The 24,052-nt window shown below is 42.9% G+C and overlaps 1 protein-coding gene across 1 annotated transcript in view; it reads left to right on the top strand.

Moving 5' to 3' along the window:
• Positions 1–24,052, top strand: part of LOC138763665 (testicular spindle-associated protein SHCBP1L-like) — an 82,079-nt gene that overhangs the window by 13,434 nt on the left and 44,593 nt on the right. Inside the window, exons 3-4 of the mRNA XM_069938201.1 lie at positions 18,750–18,967; positions 19,055–19,141. Of these exons, the coding sequence (XP_069794302.1) occupies positions 18,750–18,967; positions 19,055–19,141 (305 nt within the window). The remainder of the gene's footprint in view (positions 1–18,749; positions 18,968–19,054; positions 19,142–24,052) is intronic.

Genomic DNA, 24,052 nt, shown 5'->3' with positions numbered 1-24,052 from the left:
TAGATGGAATCAAATATTTAGACAGATAATGTCAGATAATAATTTACAGAACTTATATAAGTTTAATTACACAAATTTTAGAAAAAAAATAGAGAAAGCTTTATAGAAATGGAAAGACCTGCTGATTACTCTAGTGGGAAGAGTAAATTGTAAAATGAAGGTGATGCCAAGATTACAGTATCCTTTTTAATCATTGCCAATTGCACTACCTAAAAATTTCTTTACGTTATTGAATAATTACATAAGGCAATTCCTATGGTATAATGAAGTGCCAAGAATTTCATTGGAAAAGCTAACATGGGATTATAAATTGGGAGAACTGAGACTTCCAAACTTTAAGAAATATTATTTATCTGCACAAGCAAGATTTTTGTCATTCTTTTTTGAAGAAGATAGCAGTCCCCCTTCTTGGATCTGAATTGGATTGAATTTAATAGAAGAAATAGCAAAGGACTTTTATTTATGTGGAATGTTGTTAATAACAAAAAGACAAATAATCCTATATTTATACATATGATTAGAATATGGCAAGAAATAAATGAGTATATTGGGAAAAAAAGCAGATATATCATTAAGAATGCCATTATGTAAATATATGATTCTGGGTAACAAAATATTGAGTACATGGTATGATAAAAGAATAAGTTATATTGATGCTTGTTATATGGGGAGATCTCTTATGTCTTTTGAACAATTAAGAAAAAGATACAGAGCGTCCTATGGGACTTTCTTTTGTTTTCTCCAGCTAAGATCATTCCTAAGAGAAAAATGGGGGTCAAGTCTGGCCCCACTTGAAATTAATGAAATGGAACAAACAATTTGGCTGGGGAATACACCTAAATTTATAACTAGGGTGTATTATGCTCTCCAGAATGAAATTACAAAACCAGGTTTATAGAGATTGAGAGAACAATGGGAGTCGGATCTAGGTGCGCAATAATGGGAAGATGTTGGTCTGATTGGTGTTTGGATAGCATAATATCAATTATAAATGCAATATATGGATTAGTGCAATATAAATTCCTACACCAATTATATCTCACACCACTGAAGTTGCGTAAATCAAAATCTGAAATATCAGAAATGGGTTTTAGGTGTTGGATAGAAATAGGAACATTTTTGCATGCTATGTGGTTGTGTGTGAAGGTGAGACCTTCCTGGCAGGATATTACTGAAATATTAACAAGGATAAAAGGGGTGGCCTTCACGTGAAATTGGGCAATTTCATTGAAATAAGTAATAAACTAACTAAATTCCAAATTTTATTTGTTAAAATAGCCTTAGCAGTGGCTAAGAAAAATATTGCAATTACTTGGAAATCTTTCTCCCTTCTATGTATAGCATGATGGACTGCTGGGATGAATAGTTGCATCCCTATGGAAAAAAAAATCACATACAAATTAAATAATAAATATGCCATATTTATAAAGCTATGGTAGCCATATTTGCACCATATAGGAGCCCAATTGTAATTATAAATATAATAATAAAAATGATAATAATAAATGCTGTTAAAGTACAAATGCAAGTGACTTCCCCATATAGAATTTTTGATGATCAGCATAAATGTGAGCCCTGATGGTATGTGGATTTATAATATGAGGGGGAGGGGTTATTTTGTTTATATTTTTGTAGGGAAAAAGTTTTATATATTTTTTATTGGAGAATTTTTCTATGAACAATTATGGGAAAAAATAAAAAAAACCTTGTTAATGAAATTGGAGGCACAGTTAGTGTAGTGGTCAGTATGACTCTATTACAGAGCCAGCAATCCAGGTTCAAATCCAGTGCTATCTGTAGATTTATATGTTCTACCTGTGACCTGTGTAGGTTTTGTTTGGGTGCTCTGGTTTCCTCCCGTCCTCCAACCCATGTTAATTAGTGTCTCCATGGCTGGAATCGGCTTCTACCTTGTAAATAAAATGAATTTTTTTTTAAATTCAGGCAGAATATCAATCATACAATTAGAGTGAATCTGATTGGCAAAATACGCAGCACACTGATCATTGGCTGATTCTTTGAATGGACCATGATCATGAAGAAAGCATATCACCACCTGTATTCCTCAGACGTTTGTAGAAAACATCAACAGGGAACGCTGCCGTCGGAGAGCAGCAACAATCATCAAGGATCCACACTACCCAGCATAGGCTCTGTTCTCACTGGAAAGAGGTACAACACTAGCACCACCAGGTTCAGGAACAGCTGGTACCCTCCACCATCAGACTCCTCAACATTAAACTCAATCAGGGAGTCTATCAAGGACTCTTACTTTTGTACTTTAATGATTTTTTTTCTTCTCTGCATTGCACAGTTTGTTTACATCTCTTTATTTGTTTGCATGTGTACGTTGTGTGCATTTTTTCTGCACTACCAATAAGTGGTAATTCTACCTCACCCACAGGAAAAAGAATCTCAAGTTTGTATGTGATGCCATGTATGTACTCTGACAATAAATATGAAATCTGAAAAATCTATCTTAAATAGGAAATCTGAAAAATCAATCTTAAATAGAAAAATAAGCATAGAAAACAGGCCCTTTAGCCTACGTCTATGCCAACAATCAAGCTCTCATTTACAACATTCTTGAAGTGGTTCAATTTGATTCTTTGCTCGCTCCTATCAACTCCTCCAACAGATTCTTCCATCAACAACAGACTGTAGGTTGAAACATGAGCATTGAGAAGCAACTTGCATGATCATTGGGAGAACATATAATTCAACACATAGAATGAAACAATTAATTTCAGCCAGGACAAGCAAGAATGCAGCCGTGGATTGTGTAAGGATTAATATGTTAGAAAATTTTTATCCAAAAATGATAGTAGATTTTTTTCTAGCCAGATCATCAAAGATGTCCTGTTTTAAAAAATTTGGCTTTGCCTCTACTGCCATCAACTCACATCTGTTTCCCACAGCCCTGACCCCTTCTGCCCAAGATGCAATAAGGACAGGATTCCCATTGTATCACCATACAAGCCTCTACATCCAATACATGCTCTAATTTCTGCCACTTATAAAATAAACAAACCACCAGACACATCTCCCCTGCCCTCTCCGCTTTCAGTCGGGACAACTCCCTCCTGGATTCCCTTGTCCACTCATCCCTTCCCACTAATCACCCCCTTGGTACCTACCCCATGACTGCAAGAAATGTTACACTTGCACCCACATCTCCTCCCTCAACACCATTAAAGGCCCCAAACAGTACTTCCAAATGAAGCAACACTTGTGATTCTGCAGGGCCTCATCTACGTCACTGAGAGCAGACACATACAGGAAGATCATTTTGTTGAGCACCTTCCCTCTGTCCAGTGCAGCAAGGACCTCCGAATGGTCAACTATTTCAATTCCACACACCATTCCCACACCAATATGTATATCCATTGCTCATGCACAACCAAACCGAGATTACCTGCAAATTGGAGGAACAACACTTTTATTCTGTCTGGGCACTCTCCAACCAGAAACATGAATATTGACTTCTCTTGTTTTCATTAAATCATCCCAAGTTTCTCTCTTTCCCTATCCCTCTTTCTCTTTTCTGCCAGGTCCCTGACCCTTCCCTTCCTATTAGAGAGCCATCTCTCCTCCTATCACTTCTCAACATTTTTCTCTTCTACCCTCCCATTTCTATCCACCTATGACCTGTTAGACTGTTCTCCTCCTGCCCCTTCCTCCCTCTTCTCTCCTCATCCACCCTCTCCCCATCCTTTTATTCAGATACCTGTTTGTTTTTGCTTGCATCAGAGATCAAATGGGATGGAGTGCTTCTGGTAGGACTTCCTGCCAATGGGACACTGGCAGGCCTTTTGATTTAAGAGCTAGGAGGACAGCTTTCCAACTGTGGTGTTTTCTCTCTCTACCCGGCTGTTTCCCCCAGGGATTGTAACTGTTCATCCTACTAGTGGCAATGCCTCAAGCCAACAGGTACTGCCGCAGTTTGTCACTCATAAAAGAGGACCCCTGATCTCTGTGGATGTCATTCAGGTAGCCGAAGAGGGTAAATATGCTGCAGAGTGTCTTTATGACAGAGGTTGAGGTCATGTTGGGACAGGGGATGGCAAAAGGGAACCAGGAGTACTCGTCAATGACTTTCAGGAAGTATAAGTTCCTATTGGACGAAGGCAAGGGTGTTTGGCCTTTATGAGGTGCGACCCAGTGGTGTCTGGTCAATGACCTGACATCCTCAATGGAGTAAGGAAGGTTCTAGGCTTTCACAAAGTGGAACAATCTCATGACTCCAGGGTGGCAAAGGTTGTTGTGGAGGGACTGGAGGCTGTTGAGAAGTGCACGTCCCCTATGATAGGATGACTGGGAGGTGTCATTGAGCTTGCCCAGCTGGTATAAGATGTCATAGTTGTAGGTGAAGAGTGCAATTCTCTACCTCAGGATTTTGTCATTTTTGATCTTACCCTGCAATTTTGTATTGAACATGAATACAATGGCTGGTTGGTCCATTAGCAAAGTATATCTCTTCCCGGCCACATAATGATGCCAGTGGCATACTGCCTCAACAATGGCCTGTTTCTCCTCCTCAACAGAGGAGTGCCGTGTCTCAGGACCATGAAGGCTATGGGGATAAAAGGTTACTGGCCTGCTTGTTGAGAGTAGTAGCCAGTGCAGTCAGAGGCATTGCTTTCCACCTGAAATGGGATGGATTCGTCCACAGCATGCATTGTGTCTTTGGCACTGTCTCCCTTGATCTGGGTGAAGGCTGCCTGAGCTTCTGCCAATAATGGCAAGGTTGTGGATCTTAATGGGGGTAGGCTTTATTGACCTAGTTGGGCACCCATTGGGCGTAATAGGAAAAGAACCCCAGGCACTTTTTTAGCACCTTAAGGTTGTGCAGGATTGGGAGTTCCATAAGGGGATGAATGCGGTCAAGGTTGAGTGCAGTGATGCCATGTGCCATGACACATCCAAGGAAGGGCAGGTGAGTAGTGGCTGTCAGTTTGTGCTTGTCCACCATCTGATCCATTTCCATCTGAAATACAGAGGCACCAATGGTGACTCTGAAGGGTACACGGAGAAAGTGGTAGAGCCTGCCATCCACTTCAAATGCAGTATATTGATGGTCTCCTGAACATAGGGGGAGTTGATGGTATGCCAACTTTAGGTCAGTGATGGAGAACACCCTGGACTGGGCGACCTTGTTGACCATGTCAGCGATCCAGGGAAGGAGGTATGCATCCAGCTGCGTGAAGTGGTTGATCGTTTGGCTATAGTTAATCACCATATGGGGTTTACTTCCACTCTGGACTTGGGCACTTTGACCCCCTCCACCAGAAATTGCTAAACCTTGGACTTTATGAATGCCCTGTCCTCAGCGCTGTAGCGTCTGCTCTTAGTCGCTATGGGCTTACACTCCAGGGTCAGGTTCTCAAACAGCGATGGTGGGGATATGTGGAGGATGGAGAGTCCACAGGTGGGGGCTGGCTGCGGGGTGATGGGTAGTTGGGACCCTCCGAATGTCATGACACTCCTGAACTGGCTTTTGAAGTCCAGCCCCAGAAGGATTGGTGCGCAGAGCTGAGGCATTAACAGTAAATAGAAATTGTCATAATGTTTATCATGCACTGTTAACATCACAATACAATACCCGCTGATCTCTGTAGATTGGTCCTTTGCAGCCACTGATATCGTGCCACTCGTTGGTCTGACGGGAAAGAGAGAGCTTGTGAGCAGTGTTCAGGTGGGTGAAGCTTTCAGTGCTTCCACTGTCGAACAGGCAGTTAGTTCATTTCCCATTTACCTCAATCTCCATCATCGAATAGGTGATTGGCTGAGGGCTGCCCTGATCCAAGATGGTGGACACTAGTACCAGGTCACCTTTGGAGGAGGGGGACAGTTTGGTAAGATGGTGGCCCCCATGTTGATCATGCGGTCGCATCAGGAGAGGTAGATGAAGAAGGCAAAAGTGATGTCATCCATGATGGCAGAAGTGGAGTCAGGTAAGATGGCGACCCCCCGGGGGTGCACAAGGTGCTGCTCAGTAGGGAAGGCTCCAACTTATACATACTCTCATAGTGTCCTTTCTTCCCACATCCCAAGCAGATGGCTTTGCTCGTGGGGCAGCGTCACCAATGGGTGCTGCTGCTTGCTGCAGAAGTAGTATTTTGGGTGCTCGACTGTGGTGGCAGCAGCAGCAGTGGGGTCAGGGCCTCCCTATAACTGAGACAGTCTGTGATGCTTGAGGAGGGCTTGTTGGCAGTGATGGATTCAGGGTTGCGGTGGGCTGAATCTAAAGTCTTAGGGAGCTGGAGGGCTCTCTGCAGCGGCAGCCTGTTTTCCTCTAGCAGTCACTGGCAGATGTAATCGGAGCTCACCCCAGCCGCGCTGGTGTCCTGGATCATTTCTTCCACATACTGTTCTGCCAATACCTGGGCAGGGATATTGCCCATGCATTCTCACCCCAGATGATGCAGGACCCGAAAGAAATCATCCAGATTCTCATTGGGTTGCTGTTTTCTTGCAGCCAGGAGGTACCATGAGTAGACTTCATTTACCCGCAATCTGTAGAGGTTGTGGAGTAAGTAGTGCACCCCCTGATCACCAAGTACGCACGGTGGCCGACTCTCACTTGCAGTAACTTGAGTTTCTTCTTGTCAGAGTCCACGAGGTCCTCAGAGGCTTCCAGGAAGCCTGTGAAGCACTTAATCTTCTGTTCGTACAGCTCTGGGTCTCCAGGCCTCTGTGGGTCAAGGTCTAGTCTGTCAGGTCACAGCAGTTTGTCCATCCCATGTGGAAAATTTAAAGTATAATAAATTGATAAGCTGTATAACTCCAAAGCCATAGAGAGAGGAACAATAGATTTTATTATACCTGTAGCTGGCCCGATTCTAAGTGCTCGACTGATGACAGGGAGAGGGAGGTCGATCTTTATTCCAGGGTCACAAGGGGAGGGGTTACCAGGAAGCGAGTCACCAGTGGGGTCAGGCCAGCTACCTATTAGCAGTAACATATTCATATCACCACATAAATGTTTAGATTGCACATTTTATTGACCTTTGTTTCTGCGAGTCACCTAGTCTGAGGAACATAAAGGTAATGGAGATTTACTAGTAGGCTGAGGTTTGCCTACCTTATATCATGAGGCCCCACCCTTCTCTTAAGGTATTGCCAATCCTTTCATTCTTTCACAAAGCAGCAAGGCACATTTTTGACATTAATTAAAATTGATCAATCTACATTATACTCTGGCAGATCTTTACTTCCAGATTAGAATAGGCAATGCTGGATCATAGAGATACATTTTATGTAGAGCTTTAAATGAGGAGAAAACATCAAACAAGAGTTACATACAGGAGAAGTTTGAGATAACAACCTCTCTCTTAATGAAAGAGATGATCAGAGACTTCAGGAGAGATGATAGAGACCACAGCCTTTCCATATCTATCTACTGGAGAGAGTAGATAGCTTCAAGTTCTTGGAAGTAAATATTTCCAATGAATTGATTTGCAACAGTTAAGAAAATACACCAATGCCTCTATTTTCTTTGAAGACTAAGGAAGTTCAGCATGTCCATCATATTCCACAGCAACTTCTAAATATGCATCATTATAACCATATAACCATTTACGGAGTGGAAACAGGCCATGTTGGCCTTTCGAGTCCACACCGGTTCACTGATTTTGTGAGCCCTCTTCAGGCAATGGTCCCGTTGGGTTTGGCCCTCGAATTCCAACTTCAGTGGCTGAATTATTCCGTTATTCCACCTTGGCCATGCGTTATTTTCCTTACGCTCCAGATAATTACTTTCAAGAGCACCTTTTGGAAATGCTGCCCTTTGTTTGCTCTAATTGATCTTTTTTATTTATTTCATATACTCCATAATTGTATTCTTGCTCTTCCACTGTGTTTGATTGTATGAATGTTAGAGCTGACCTGTTAGACTTCTTGTGAAAGAATCCTTCTCACCATACCAGGTATAACCTGACAAATTAATGAACAATAGGATAGTGAAATCTGAAAGTAGAATCATAGTTTTATTCATCATGGATCTGTGCCAGCCAAATAGCCTACCTTTCTTGTCCATGTATTTCTATAAATGTCCTTTAAAAATTGTAGCTAACTGCACAAAATCCTCAAGCAGCATATTTCCATATATTCACCAAAGTTTCTCAAATTCCCTTTAAAACTTTCCCCTCTATTCATAGATCTATTTTAGACTGGGTAAAAGACTGTAACCTTTACAATGTCACTCATATTCTTTAAGGTCACTTATCAGCCCCTTACATTCCAGGGGAAAATAGTCTCAACCTGTCAAATCTCCCCTTTAAACTCAAATCCTCCAGTCCTGGAAACAGCTTCAGGAATCTGTTCTGCATTCTTTTTTGCTTAATTATATCTGACTATAGCTAGGTGACCTGAAATGCACATGATACTCCAAGTGTAGTCTTGCATTTACCTTGTACAATTGTAACATAGAGTCCCAACCCTTGTACCCAATGCCTGACAAATGAAGATAAGCATGCTAATTTATTTATTTATCTCTCTGTCTACTTGCAATGCTACTATCAGGGAACTTGTATGTATTTGTACTCTTTGGTTGTTCTGCAACATCCCAAGGGCCTTACTGTTTACTATGCATGTCCTGCCTTGGATTGATCACCAAAATACACATGCTTTAATCAATGGCCTGATCTATGAAGGCAAGCATGCCAAATACCTTCCTCATCATCCTGTCTACCTGTGATGCCACTTTCATGAAACTATATACTGCACCTCTATCCTAAGGTCATTCTCCAGTGCCTTGTCATTTACTGTATAAGTTGTACCCTGATTTAGAACCATAGAACATTACAGGACAGAAACAGGCCTTTCAGCTCTTCTAGTCCATGCCAAACTATTATTATATCTAGTCCCATCTCCTAAAATGCAACACCTCTCCCATTCTTTGTCCCACTTTCCTAGTTGATCTAGATTCTGTTTTAATCTTGGATAACCTCGTTCACTATCCACTCTACCACCAATTTTCGTGTCATCTGCACACTTACAAGTCATTTCCTCAAACAAATCATTAATAAAGATGGTGAACAACAACAGACCCTGCATCAATTCTTGCAGCAGACCACTGGTCACAGATACCTAATTTGAATAACAACCCTCCACTACCATGCTCTTACTCCTACCATTAAGCCAATGCTGTATCTAATTGGCTAGCAAACCATAGATTCAATGCAGGCAGACTTTCTGGACTATCCTCCATTACCATCCTCTGACTCTTACTACCATAGAGAATTTTACAGCATGGAAACAGGCCCATTGGACTAACTTATCCTTGTTGACCTGAGTGTGCATCTAAGGTCATTCATTTGCTTGTATTTGGTCCATATCCCTCTTAGCCTTTCCTACAATATCACTATATCAATCCAATATCAATCCAAAAGTGTTTTAGAGGTTGCAATTGTAACTTTAAACTACTTCCTCTGGTGGCTCATTCCACATATCCAACGCCTTCTGTATGGAAAAGATGCCCTTTGCATCAGTTTTAAATTTTGCTTCACTTTAATCTATGCCCTCTACTTTGAGAATTCCCAAAACTTGAAAAAATACCTTGACAATTTGCCTTATCTTTGCCTCTCATGATTTTATATATCTCTATAAATCAAGTCAAGTTTATTGTCACCTGATTGTACAAGTACAGCCTGACGAAACAGCATTCTCTGGTTCTCGGTGCAAAACCATGCAGACATACAACCAGACATAACACACATACAGACAAAGAATACATATGCAGGACAAGCATATGATAAATAAATAATCTATAATAAATAAATATTGTTTTGTGCAAATGAGAGTCTTAGATGGTTAGTGTGAGCAGTTCCTTTGGTCATTCAGCATTCTCACTGCCCATAGGAAGAAGCTGTTCCTCAACCTGGTGGTGCTGGCTCTGATACTTCTGTATCTCTTCCTTAATGGGACCAGCTGAAAGATGCTTTGTGCAAGGTTGAAGAGGTCCTCAATAATTTTGTGTGCCCAGTTCGACAACGATCCCAATATATCACATCAATGGGGGGGGGGGGGGGGGAGAGACTCCAGTGATCATCTTTGCCACTCTTATGGTTCTGTGGATTGACTTCTGATCCATTTTTCTACAGTAACTATACCACACTGTGATGCAGCTGCCAGTGCCAGGACACTCTCAATAGAGTTCCTATAGAAGGTTGACATAATGGTGCCCGGTAGCCTTGCCCGCTTCATTTTTCTCAGGAAGTGAAGTCGTTGTTGTGTCTTCGTCTAGTGAAGAAATGTTGAGTGTCCACAATAGGTCACTAGTTAAGTGAACTCCAAGGAACTTGGTGCTCTCCACTTTCTTTACTACAGAGTTGTTGATGTGGAGGGTGGTCATTTCAAGATGCTCCTGAAGACCACAATCATCTCCTTCGTCTTGTCCACCTTGAGATTCATGTTGTTACTCTCACACCATTTCACAAGATTTTCCACCTCTTCTCTGTCGTGCAACTCATTGTTGCTGATGAGGACAACTACTGTTGTGTCATCTCCAAACTTGATGACACTGCTGGAACTGGATCTGGTGATGCAGTCGTGGGTCAGTGTAGTGTTAACAGGAGCAGACTGAGCACACAGCCCTGAGGTGCACCAGTGCTCAGCATGATGGTGCTCAATATTCTGCTACCCACCCAAAGACTGTGGGTTTTTTTCATTACTAAGTTCAGGATCCAATTGCAGAGAGGGGTGTTGAGTTCCAGTGAGGGCAGCTTCTCCATCAGCCTCTGGGGAAATTATCTTATTAAATACTGAGCTAAAGTGAACAGCAGCCTGGCCTATAAGGAGTCATTCTCCAAGTGGGCCAGGACTGAGTGAAGTGACAAGGCTATAGCATTATCTGTGGAACGGTTTCTTCTATAGGCAAATTTAAATGGATCCAGCATCTCTGGGAGTGTGCTTTGATGCATTCCATCACTGGACACTCAAAGCATTTCATAATGGTGGAAGTCAGTCGCCCTCTTGGGTATCGGGATGATGGTGGCTGTCTTGAACCCTGCAAGAACAATGGACTGCTGCAGTGGGGTGCTGAAGATGTCCGTGAAGACCTCCATCAATTGGTCTAGCAGTCCTTCAGTACCTAACCAGGTGTGTTGTCTGGTCCCACCACCTCGTGTGGATTCTCCTTGGATAGGGTTCTCCTCATCTCAGCCACGGCTATATCAAGAGGGCATTGAACTTTCTTTGGTGTCATCTTGTTCTTCTCATCAAACCGTGCATAGAAGGTGTTCAGTCTATCCTTAGTTTGGAAGGTTGACTTGCGATCATAATATTCTTGATCACTGTGCCCTCTAAGCTGTACGCATGTGCATGTGCACACACGTTTTGCAACAAGCGACCAGCCTTCTCTACATCGGAGAGACTGGGCACAAATTGGGAGATCACTTTGCTGAGCACCTTCACTCCATCTGTGCAGTAACAGAGACCTCCCAGTAGTTAATCATTTCAGTTCTGTGTCACACTCTCACACTCACGTCTGTCCACGGCGTTATGCACTGACCCACCAAATTACCCGCAAATTGGATAAACAACACTTTATTTTCCATCTGGGCACTCTCCAGCCAGGTGGTATTAACGTCGACTTTTCCATTTTCTGCTAACTTGCTCTCGTCTTCCCCACCATCCCCCCCATTCTCTTCCCACCCTCTCCCCTACTCTTTTGTTCAGACACCTACCGACATTTTCCCATATCTTGATGAAGGGCTCAAGCCCAAAACATTGGTTATGTATTTTTACCTTTGCTAATATAAAGGACACTGCTTGACCTGCTGAGTTTCTCCAGCTTTGTGTGTTTTTACTTCAACCACAGTGTCTGCAGATTTTCGTGTTTCACCTAAAATAATTTAGTGTTTAATAATTATACTCTAATGATATTAAAATTTGGGGAGAATTTATAAGATTTAGAGTAGGTCACATACATTCACACATTTTAAAACAGATCTTATTTGAAAGACTGAAGAATTCACATTGCAGGATCTCTGGAGAATGTAAGCACCTTTCACAAGTAGGTGTTAATTGACCATTGAACTGACATCATAAAATGCTTGACCATTGTCTTGCTGGAGTCATGCTATCAGTACCCTTTCTGCAAAGTGCTCATAGAAAGGTCACTCCTGGATTTTATCTAACAACAGATGGGAGCAGAAAGGTGGGGGTTTTGCAAGACATGAGTCACATGCTCTCTTTGGAGTTTCAGTTGGAAGAGAGAGTTGAGTTAACGGCTCAGTCAGTCAGTGTGTGGGACTCTGACAAGTAACTGAAAAGTGCAATCCAGGGAAAACTGTTTGAAACTGATGAAAGCAAGTTTCAGAGCAGTAGATGGCTGGAAACATCTGTGTGATGTTTCTCTTGAAATAGAGGAAGGAATTGAACTCTGTGGTAGCTTGAAGAAAGTTACCATCTAGAAGACCCTGATGGGGCAAGTTTCATCAGCGAGACCCTGAGGTGACTAGTGGTGGTACCTCAATTGTAGAAATCCTGGAGCAACAAATATCTCTCTCTGTAAACCCTATAAGGACCTTCCTGAGCAGCAAACATTTACCTTTCAAGCACCAAGCCTGGTGAACTTTATACATGTTAAATTCTGTGCACAGTATGGTGAGTACCTGCAACCAGAGAACTTGGAAGAAGGAGAAATGAGATTGAGCTGTGAACCAAATAACTTTTCTTGAATTTACACACACATTGCATACACGTACACTTAGAATTAGAAGGGGGTTAATTTGGGTTAGTTAAGTATAGAATTAAGTTAATGTTTGATTATATTTTCATGTTTGAAGTTAATTAAAAATAACTTTTGTTTTGAAAGCCACTTGTCTTTGTGAATATCTATTGCTGCTGGGTTTTGGGGTCCTCTGGGCTCATAACAATACTTATTGAAAATAATCTCTTAGCTAACTGTTTCTATTAACTAGTTAGTTGTTTTTTTTTTCAAATACCACATTTGCACATCACTAATTTATGTCATTATCTTGAAACAATTTCAAGTTTACATTTGCACAAGCATTCAGAGTGCACATACATACTTTTGTCACAGGAAAAAAATTTGCACAACATAAGATTTTTGCGCACACTGACTACTAATAATTAGAGGGAACATTGGTCTTGATCCCTTACCACATGCACCTCGTGTCGCCGGTGTCACACAGCTATCTGTGGATCTTCTGTGCATATCCTCACTTTGCCTTCCAGATTGCTTGGGAGAGTTCAGCCCTAGCTTAGTAATCCCCTCCCATAAGCCTCCTTTGCCTCAAGGAGAAAGTCCCACGGTTATCTTGTCTCTCCTTGCCACTTAAGGCCATCAGTCATCAGTCCCAGTAAAATTCTTGTGAATCTTTCCTGCAGCCTTTCCAGATTAATTACTGTGGCTGAGTGACCAAAATTGCACATATTACTCCATACGTGGTCTTACTAACAATTTGTAAAGTTGTAATGTGATGACTCAGCTCCTGTAATTAATGCCCTAAAGGCAAGTATGCCAGCCACCTTCTACCCTGACTACCCTGTCTATTTGTAATACAACTTTCATGGAACATTTTTCTTCTATCCCTAGGTCCCTCCCATTTATTATTGATGTTCTGCCCTGGTTTAACCAACCAAACTGCAATATCTCATACTTGTCCAAGTTAAGTTCCATCTCCCATTCTTTTCCCATTGATATAGGTTATTTTGTAATTTGGGGTAATCTTTTTCAGTGTACCCCATACCAGCAATTTTGGTGTCATACACAATACGATTGCATTGTGATCCGTGACAAAGAACAGTGGATCCAGTTCCAATCCTTGCAGCACACCAGTGGTCACTGGCATCTAATGTGAATAACAAAATTACACTAAAATAAAATGACTCTGATCATCAAACCAATTCAATATCAAATTAGCCTACTCACCCTAGATCCCATGCAATATGTCCTTCTAGCCTACCATGTGGGACCTTGTCAAAGGTCTTGGTAAAGTTCATGTAGATAACATCAGCTGCCATACTCTCATCAATCTTCTTGGACATCTCTTCCAAAAAACTCAATCAAATTCTGAGACATTATTTTCACATGCAAAACCATGCAATTTCTCATTAATTAGTCCTTGACTTTCAAAGTGCATGTAGATTCTGTCTCTTAGACCTCCCTTTAGTAACTTACCCAAGACTGATGATAAGCTCATGTCACTCACGATACCATAAGCGTTCAGTGTTTAAACAGACTAAATCATCCTGTCCCTCAATAGCTACCCACCGAGTGTTACCCTGGGCAGGTGTCACTATTTCCCCTTTTACAGGAGGGCCACTACCTGGTGGTGCCCCCCATCCCTGAACTAGAGAATGTTGGACAAAAGGTATGGGGGGCACCACCAGGTAGTGGCCCTCCTGTAAAAGGGAAAATAGTGACACCTGCCCAGGGTAACACTCGGTGGGTAGCTATTGAGGGACAGGATGATTTAGTCTGTTTAAACACTGAACGCTTATGGTATTGTGAGTGACATGTGTCAGGCTTCTTTGTTCCAGGTTCTCCATTTTACACTCCTGGTGATCTGGCTTAACAGCTGCTTTGATGCCAGCAATTGGATTTGTAATGTCGAGGACGTTCCAAGGGAGTTCCCCGTGGGAAACACAGTCCAATGCATTACACCAAGGAAGTCCTCGGTCACCAGCCTCAAGTGCAGCTTATATAAATATGTTATTGTTCAGCATGTTTCAAAATCTGTTCGTGAGCTCCAGTATCTGGGTATTGTGGCCAACAAGGATAATTTGAGCCTTGGTTGGAATCCTTTCTCATGGCTAACTGCTACATTTGGGGGAGTGGACCACACTATCCTCCGTTGGTTGCTCGCGTCATTGCTTATCTTTGTAATTGTTGTTTTGATTTCTCTTTTTTCGCTCCCTCTGTACTCAAATACTGGTTAGGCCTCGCAAATGACAGATTGTGACCAAGGGGTGGAATGTAATGGAGGATTAAAACCATGTACCCAGATGCTTTTTGCTTATGTGGAACTGACGACACTGGGTCCACACGCAGGTCACCTTACTTTCAGAACTAGCAGATGTAATTAAACTCAGCCATGGGGACTTATCTGAAGATACACTTTGAAATGGAATTCCACTGTGAGGCCCAGGGAAAGCAGTTGTCAAATGCAACACTCTGAAATTGACGAATTGGTCACAACCTGTCTTGCTCGAGAAGTTTTAATAAGTCTTTGTATCTACGAGATAAACCAGGAAATTATAACATCCTGGTTCCATAATAATTAATCTTCTAAATTGTAGAATGTAATGTTCAGTTTTGATTTTGACTGACAAATATTAGAAGGAGTAGGCGCATGATTAATTGTTTTTGGGGTATATAAGCCTGTGGTCCTGCTGCTGAAGTTTAGACTCTCCGAGGGGTGGGAACACCCCTTGTCAAGAAGGAAGAACAGCCAGGGTCCGAGCAACGTCCCGGTCGGGGGAGGTGGAGAAGTTGCTACCAGCGTCCTGACAACCTACTACAAGTGTGCAGTCGTTGCCTCGCTTCGGCATTTGGGACCAGTCCAAGCATTGATAAGTATAGTTAGGAAGGGCTTGCATATTGTAGTGTGAAATCAGCTTTTGAATTAGTAATAAACATTTGTATAAACTGGACTGCTCTCGGTGTGTGTGTCTATTTTCTTTCGGTAGCTCAAACACTGTGACCAATCTAAAATGAACAAAATGAGAGGTATAAGTTTACCCAAGACAACCCAAGACTGATGATAAGCTCAGTGACCAATAGTTCCATGCTTTATTCTTGCAGACTTTCTTAAATAAAGACACAACATTCTCTACCCTCTAGTCTTCCAGTACCTCATCCACGTTGAATGATGATACAAATATTAAAAACACAGAAATGCTGGAGGAACTCATCAGGTCTTGCAGCATCCATATGAGGTAAAGATATATAACCAATGTTTTGAGCCTGAGCCGAAAGGTTGGGGAGAGGGAGGAATGGGCAGGGGAGAGGAGTACAAAGCTACAGACAAAAGTGTTGATTGGATATGGATAGGAAACAGGAAAGAGGAAAGGTGAGGATTGATTGGAAGAATGGGAGCAGGGAAAACCTTGACCAGGGAGCAGAAATGCTGGAATCAGAAGAATTGAGAGAAAGGAATGGAATCCTTGCAGGGGACAGGTGTGAAGAGGTCCAATAGAGTTGAGGTAGCTGTGGGTTTATAGAAGATGTCTCTTGAGGGTTTGTCTCCCAAGATGGAGACAGATTAAGAAATAGAGGGAGTTTCAAAAGATAAACCAATTGAATTTGAGGCTGGGGTGGAAGTTAGCAGCAAAGTGGATAAAGTCAACAAGCTCATCACAGGTGTATGAGGCAGCACAAAAGTAGTCGATGTAGCAAAGAAAGAGTTGAGGAGCCTTGCCTTTCTAGGTTTATAGCATAGATTTCTCTATGTAGCCAACAAAAAGGCAGGCCCAAATGGATAGCCATAGTTACCCTTTTGACTTTGAAAAAGTGGGATGAGCTAAAGGAGAAGTTATTGAGGCTGAGGACAAGTTCTGCCAGAGGGTGGTAGTGGAGGGGAACTGGTTGGATCTGTTATCGAGAAAGAAATGAAAGACTTAGGGGGATGGAGGTGTATAGTGATTGGATGTTCATGGAAATTGTTGCAGTGATGGAGGGTTTTTGAAGTTTTGTGATGGATCCACTAGCTTGGTGCTGCCTCATGCGCCCCTGATGAGCTCACTGACTCACTTCCTATTCCATCTGGGTATCTCCAACTTGATAGCATTAATGTCAACTTCTCCAGATTATGTTACCCCAACCTCATCTTTCCTTATGTCACCTTATCTGTGATTCTGCTTTCATAGGCCAAAAATACTCCCATTACCCAATCAACTCTCACCTTTTCTCTCTTCTGTCCTCCAATCCATATCCAATTAAATTCTTTTGTCTGTTGGTCTGTACTCCTCCCTCTGCCCATTCTTTCCTTCTCCCCAGTCTTTTAATTCAGGTGTAAAACACGGACGTCTGTAGAAACTGTGGTTGAAATAAAAACACAATGCTGAAAAAACTCGACAGGTCAAATAGTGGCCTTTATATAGCAAAGATAGATACATATCTGACATTTCAGGCTTGAGCCCTTCATTAAGACATGGATAATTGTCAGCAGGGATTTGAACAAAAAGGTAAGGGGGGAAGATTGGGAGAGGAGCATGGTCCAAAAGGCAGGAGGTAATAGGTGGAGAAGGGAGTAAGGGCACAGCAGCAAGTGGGGAAGGAGGAATGGCCTGGTGAATAGAGAGGGAAGGGGTGGACAGCTAAGGGAAAGAAAGGAGGGAGAAGGGAAGGAAAGGGAGGGAGAAAGGAGAGCGGGTTAGCCAAAACCAGAGAAGTCACCTCTCCCCCTTACCTTTTTGTACATGGTACATATTGAGCATACACTTTAAATTAAATTAATTTAAATGAAAATTGAAGTTCAAAGTTTAGATTGATTCTCAGAGGACATACATGAAATCACATATTACCCTGAGATTCTTTTTTCTGTGAGCCAGGCCGAATTTCTACTTATCGGTAGTGCAAAAAAACTGTACTCAAGAAAAGTTATGTTTACAAGAGAGAAATGTAAACAAAGAATAAATGTATACAAACTGTAAAACAAAAAAAAAGTACAATATCCTTAAATGAGGCTTTGATTGAGTTTGTTGTTTAGCAATCTGATGATGAGATGGTATCTGCCAGAGATATGTTGCTGTGGTTGGTAAATTGGAATGGATCCATGTTGCTGCTCAGACAGGAGCTGATATTATTCTACCCACTTTCTCAAAACACTTCATCACTGTGGATGTGAGTGTCACTGGTTGATAATTAATTAGATAGATTACTACACTCAAACAGGCCTTAATTGTACCAGTGCTCAAGAAAAGGCCTGTTTGAAACAGGTGGGCACCATGCCTGCCAGAGTGAGATGTTGAAGATATCTGTGAATACATTGGCAAGTTGGTCAGCAAAAGTTTTCAGTACTCAGCCAGGTATTCCATCTGGACCAGATGCTTTCCTTGGATTCATTCACTTGAAGGCAGCCTGCACATCATCTTCGTAAACTGACAGTGGAGGATCATCAGTGGACAGGGGGATGCATAGTGGTTCTTTCTTGTTCTGGTGGTCAAGTTGGGCATAGAAGGCATTGAGTTGATCTGGGAGTGAAGCTTTGCATTCTCCTACTGCTCCAGATTTGGTTTTGCAGCAGTTTACGTAATTTAGGCCCTTTCTTAGTTGTTGCCTATCCTTCGTTGTTTCCATTCTTGCTTGGGAGATGGCTTTTTGTAGGTTGTGTCTGCTCCTTCTATTGTTCTCTGGATCTCCAGACATAAATGCCTGTGATCTGGCTTTCAGTAAGTCTAGGGCTCCTGGTTGGGTAAAACACTGAAGGGTTTGTTGGGGACACATTCATCCACAGCTGTTTTAATAAAATGTAAAATGGCCCTAGTTTAATCATTCAGATCCTCAACTGAGTTCTTGAACATCGCCCAATCTTATGACTTGAAGCAGTCCTATAACCACTCTTCAGTCTCTCACAACCACCTTCTGATTTTCACATTTATTTTTGGCAATTTAATCTTTAATTAATATTTATTTATAGCCTATTTTAATTTAATATAAATAATTGTAATTTTCTTCCATTAAGTACCCATAGCAAATAAGAATTTTGGTGCATATGTATATACAACATGTATAACAATAAACTCATTCTCATTAATGCTTATGTAATGCTTTTCAGGTTACATGTAGGCCACCATGGCAGAACCAATCTTCTCATCTACGAGCTACGGTATCAGTTACAGAACCATATTCTTCCAATATTGCTAATCTTCCAAAAGAACTTGTTGAAGAGGTTTTGGATGAGTTAGACCATTGTGTTCCATTGTTGGAAGTTTATCCAATAGACAATCATGATTCTGCTGTATGTGCCATTTCTGAAGCTCTGGAAAATGTTAGGTGAATAAGTAAAAGTTATACATTGGTTATTACTTCACTTTCTGTGGATCCTTATTTCAATTATATTTTTGTTACTAACATTTTCAGATTCTTTTATGACTTTCTGTGGCGTGATTGGGATGACGAGGAAGGCTGTGAAAATTACACTGCACTTATAGAGGAACGTATACGTTTGTAAGTCTTTTCAATAAAATTAAGTTGATTTTCAACTAATCTTTAAACTTTAATCAAGGACAAATATCTTTAGACACAGAAAGTCCAAATACTGATGTCATTTTACCAACTAACACTAATTTTGCCTGTAATATATTAATCTGTACTTGAGGCTCCAATTTTATAGTGGCTTGCCAGAATCTTTAAAACACCTTTACAAAATGATTTGAAACAAAAATTTTCAGATGTTGCAAATTTTAAAAACAAACAGAATATACAGACATTTTCTGCTCTTGTTTCACAAGTGGCATATTTTTGAATGATAGGAACTGTTAGAAAAAGAAGTACCTTAACAGAAATTGCTCGAGACAAAAATTGAGAACAAAGAACATTTATTATAACAACAATGCAAAGTTGGGTGCTTCTCCTTACCCTGGGAATACACACACACACTGGGGCTCACCCAACTTTGATACAGTGAATTTCAGTATAGTAATACCCTCCCCCTTACATTCTGCCTCATGGTGTGCTGTTTCTGTGACTTGGAGGACCAAGGGGTATCCTGTCGGTGTCCCTTCATGTTATTATCCTCATTGTCCTTATTCACAACCCTGCCCTTGTCCCCATTCACACCTTTCCGCCTCTCAGAGCTACAGTCTCTTCATATGCAGAGTTTGCTAATCCTGTCTAGGATTTACTAATTTAATATGTATAACTTGGTACATCCGTGTAAGGCTTACTAATTAAATATGTAGAACTTGGCACTTCTGTCTAGGGCTAGGAGACCCTTATCTCACCCAGACTACTTCTACTTCCTACATTCTATTATTCCTTGCCTCTCCTTATCTTATTCATACGGTGGGCTCACTGATCCTGTCGAAAGGACTAGAAGGTTCTTATCTTACATAAGCTGACTCTGCTTCCTGCATCCTAATTTCCATGCTTAGCCTGTTCATACAGGTTTAATCCATCACTCCATGTGTCTGTACTAGTTTCCCCATCTTTCATATTTTCATGTCAAGTTTACTCATCTCTCACAATCCTCACTTCTCTTTTAGATCAGTGTCACTGATCTGTCAAATTAACTGTGCTATTGGCAAAGTTGGTCTTTCTCCCAGCGGGTCAATAAATGAATTGCAATGTCATAAGCATCCATTTGGGAAACACACATCCTTTAGATTATAGAAATAGGGTTTCACAAAATCATGAAATGAATACAAGCATTTAGGTAGGGGAGCACCACAATGACCAGAATAGTGAGTCCTGCTGCTATAAGGGCTGTGAGTATCAGGCTCGTTTTCAGTAAAAAGTCTAGTCCATCTCACATCAGTCCAAGGTTGCCAAGTCTGAACATGGGCATGGGCAGATTCTTGTCGAAGTCCTGAAGCAGTGTCTTTAACCGCCTGACTGTTGTAAGCATTGTCAGTACTGAGTCTCGCACAGATGCTGCCTCCAGCAGCCAACGAGCAATAGAGAGCCAGGCGGTTTTGTTGAATCGTTGCTAGTAGCTGCCGTCTTTCTTCAGCCCCTACATTAAGGGCCATCGCCGTCCGTTCGGCGACGATCTCCAAAGCCGCCTGGAGTGTGAACAAACGATTTAAATGCCCAGCAGCTTTAGTATTCTGGAGCTGTTTACTTCGTTGACCATTGGAACTCCCCTTACAGTGGTGGTATTTAACATTTGGAATGGCTGTGTAACCCAAAGGATGCTTTAGATTAGCACAGGTTGGGGAGGGGTTTCTTGTCACTTAATCTGTGAGTTGTAGCCTGTCTGCGAACACTAGCATATGTATCAACTCTCTCTCTGCCACATGTACAATCCTGTCAATTATCCTGTCTGCCTTTATGCCCACATCTGCTTTGTGCTAAACGCTTAAAACTGATCTTGTTAATATCTGTAGAGTCCACAATACCATTAAAATCATCATATTGAGAGGTGTTCTGTTCCCCTGGTCCACATTTGAAATCTATATTAACCCCTACCTTACTATGATCGTACCCTATATCTATGTCCCGTCTATATTCTAAAGTAAAATAATGGCCATCTATGCTGCCCCTATTCCAGGAGGACTTAATACATTTTGAATATTTTAGTGATGTCTCAGAATTTGGGAGATAACAATTAAACAGTACAATAAATAAATAAGACGGCAGCCCCGGCCTCGGTCGAGTGAGGCAGGCGGAGGCCCCGGTCCGGGCAGGGAGTGGGAGGCGGCGGCCCCGGCCCAGGCGAAGGGTAGGCGGCGGCAGCCCCGATACGGGCAGGAGCAAGGGGGAGACGGCGGCCCCGGCCTCAGTCGAGTGAGGCAGGCAGACGCCCCGGTCCGGGCAGGGAGTGGGAGGCGGCGGCCCCAGTCCGGGCACAGGGAGAGCAGCAGCGGCCCCGGCCCCGGTCCGGGCGAAGGGTAGGCAGCGGCGGCCCCGATCTGGGCAGGAACAAGGGGGAGACGGCGGCCCCAGCCTCAGTCGAGTGAGGCAGGCGGAGGCCCCGATCCGGGCAGAGAGTGGGAGGCGGCGGCCCCAGTCCAGGCACAGGGTGAGCTGCGGCGGCCCCGGCCCCGGTCCGGGCAGTATGGACTGACCTAGGAGGGGAGGCAGGCCCCTCCAGCCCGGGTAAGAAACCTGCATAGGAGAAGGCCACTCCGATATAAAACCTACGACCCAAGGACCTCACTGCCACGACCCAGCTTGCTTGGCCACGGCACACGAACCATGGGTGTAAAGGGTGGGGCCAGTACTGCGCGCACTGCACTCCACCTAAAAGCTCCTTTGCGCAGGCCCGAGGACAGGTCCACGTCCTCCCCCTCCACGATCGTGTTATATGGCGAGCTCTCCACTGGCCACCGTGACAGAGGTGCACCAAAGAAAAGGTACAAGGATTGCCTAAAGAAATCTCTTGGTGCCTGCCACATTGACCACCGCCAGTGGGCTGATATCGCCTCAAACCGTGCATCTTGGCGCCTCACAGTTTGGCGGGCAGCAACCTCCTTTGAAGAAGACCGCAGAGCCCATCTCACTGACAAAAGGCAAAGGAGGAAAAACCCAACACCCAACCCCAACCAACCAATTTTCCCCTGCAGCCGCTGCAACCGTGTCTGCCTGTCCCGCATCGGACTTGTCAGCCACAAACGAGCCTGCAGCTGACGTGGACTTTTACCCCCTCCATAAATCTTCGTCCGCGAAGCCAAGCCAAAGAAATAATAAAAACAACATTACAAGACTTTTTCCCGGCATTGTGTAACTTTCAAGTCAGGATGAAGGACTGCACGCCAGGTGAAGGGTGGATTTTGAAGATCTGTAGTCTGTGGTTCAGCAGCTCATTTGATTCGTTGGATGTGGCTCCAACCCTTTTCTTTCGTCCGTACAGCGGTGTCTGTAATCAAAAGTTCACAGTAGGGGCCATCCCAGACAGGTTTTAGTTGTGTATCTTGCCAAGCTTTAACAAATACCCAATCACCAGGTTTAATAGAATGAATTGGATACTCCAGGGGGGGAGTTTGAGCTAGTAAACCCTTCTGTTTTAAATCAAGGAGCGAAGCAGACAGTTCCTGTAAATATTTAGAGATATATTGGTCATTAGCCTCAGGGATGGGAGTATCAGTGTGGAATCCCATGTAAGGAAGACCAAACATCATCTCATATGGTGAGACAGCAAGGTCTTTACGAGGAGCTGTGCGAATCCTGATTAAAGCTAAAGGTAAGCATTTAATCCAGGAGAGGCCAGTTTCCTCATGAAGTCGAGTGAGCTGATATTTCAAAGTCTGATTCATTCACTCAACCCGGCCCGAACTCTGGGAGTGCCATGGGGTATGGAGCTGCCAGTCAATGCCCAATCTTTTACAAACCCCCTGGAATACCCGAGAAGTAAAGTGTGTACCACGATCCGAGTCAGTGGTCTGGATCATCCCATACCGTGGAATCACAGAATTCAGCAGTACTCTGATAACGGTGCTAGCACGATCATTCGGGGTCGGGAAAGCTTCAACCCATCGCGTGAAATGATCTACCATCACCAACAGGTACTTGTAAACACCTATCTTAGGTAACTCTGTGAAATCCACTTGTATCCGTTGGAAAGGGCGTACAGCGATATCGCGACCGCCAGGCATTACCTGGCGCATGACTTTCTTATTAATTTTCTGACAAATTGGGCACCCCTGAGTACTCTGCTTGGCTATAGGTAAACGCCTGAACAATGAAAGGAGCGTACAAAAGTGTCGACAAGTGCCTGGGCTCCCCAGTGTGTTTGTTGGTGGAGCTGATCAAACATTTGCCGTGCCAATGCTTTGTTCAGCACTTGGCGTCCTTCGGCTGTCCACCACAACCCATCACTAGTTTGACGCATCCCCTGATCCCTCATATCAACCTCCTCTTCTCGTGAAAAGATGGGAGTCTTTTTAAGCTCCTGTGGGATGGGGAGTAACAGCTGCATGTCCACTTTCGCAGTGAGCGCTACCTGTTTAGCAGCTGCATCTGCCTGTCTGTTGCCCTGTGCTTCAGGGCTGTCACCAGTTTGATGGCCCTGTACATGGACCACAGCTATTTCCTCAGGTAACGTCAGAGCCTCCAAGGATTGGACAATTAGGTTCTCATGCATCAATTTCTGTCCTTTTCCCGTTATCATTCCCCGTTCCTTCCAGATTTTCCCAAAGGGAAACTACCCCAAAAGCGTATTTTGAATCTGTGTAGATTGTGCCCACCTTATTTTCCAGACCTTGGAGAGCTTGACAGAGGGCATATAATTCGCAAGACTGGGCTGACCAGTGACCGGGAAGGCGACCGGCTTCAATAACTACCCCCTCATTCCCATCCACTATACTATATCCACTATAGCGAGTCCCATCAATACAGCGGGAAGAGCCATCAATAAACCACCGTTCTCCCTCCTGTAAAGGCTCATCACTCAAATCTTCTCTAATCTTAGTCTGCAGA

Source organism: Narcine bancroftii, chromosome 5 (assembly GCF_036971445.1).
Source record: "Narcine bancroftii isolate sNarBan1 chromosome 5, sNarBan1.hap1, whole genome shotgun sequence".
Classification (NCBI taxonomy): domain Eukaryota; kingdom Metazoa; phylum Chordata; class Chondrichthyes; order Torpediniformes; family Narcinidae; genus Narcine; species Narcine bancroftii.
This window is presented reverse-complemented; position numbering and strand designations above follow the sequence as displayed.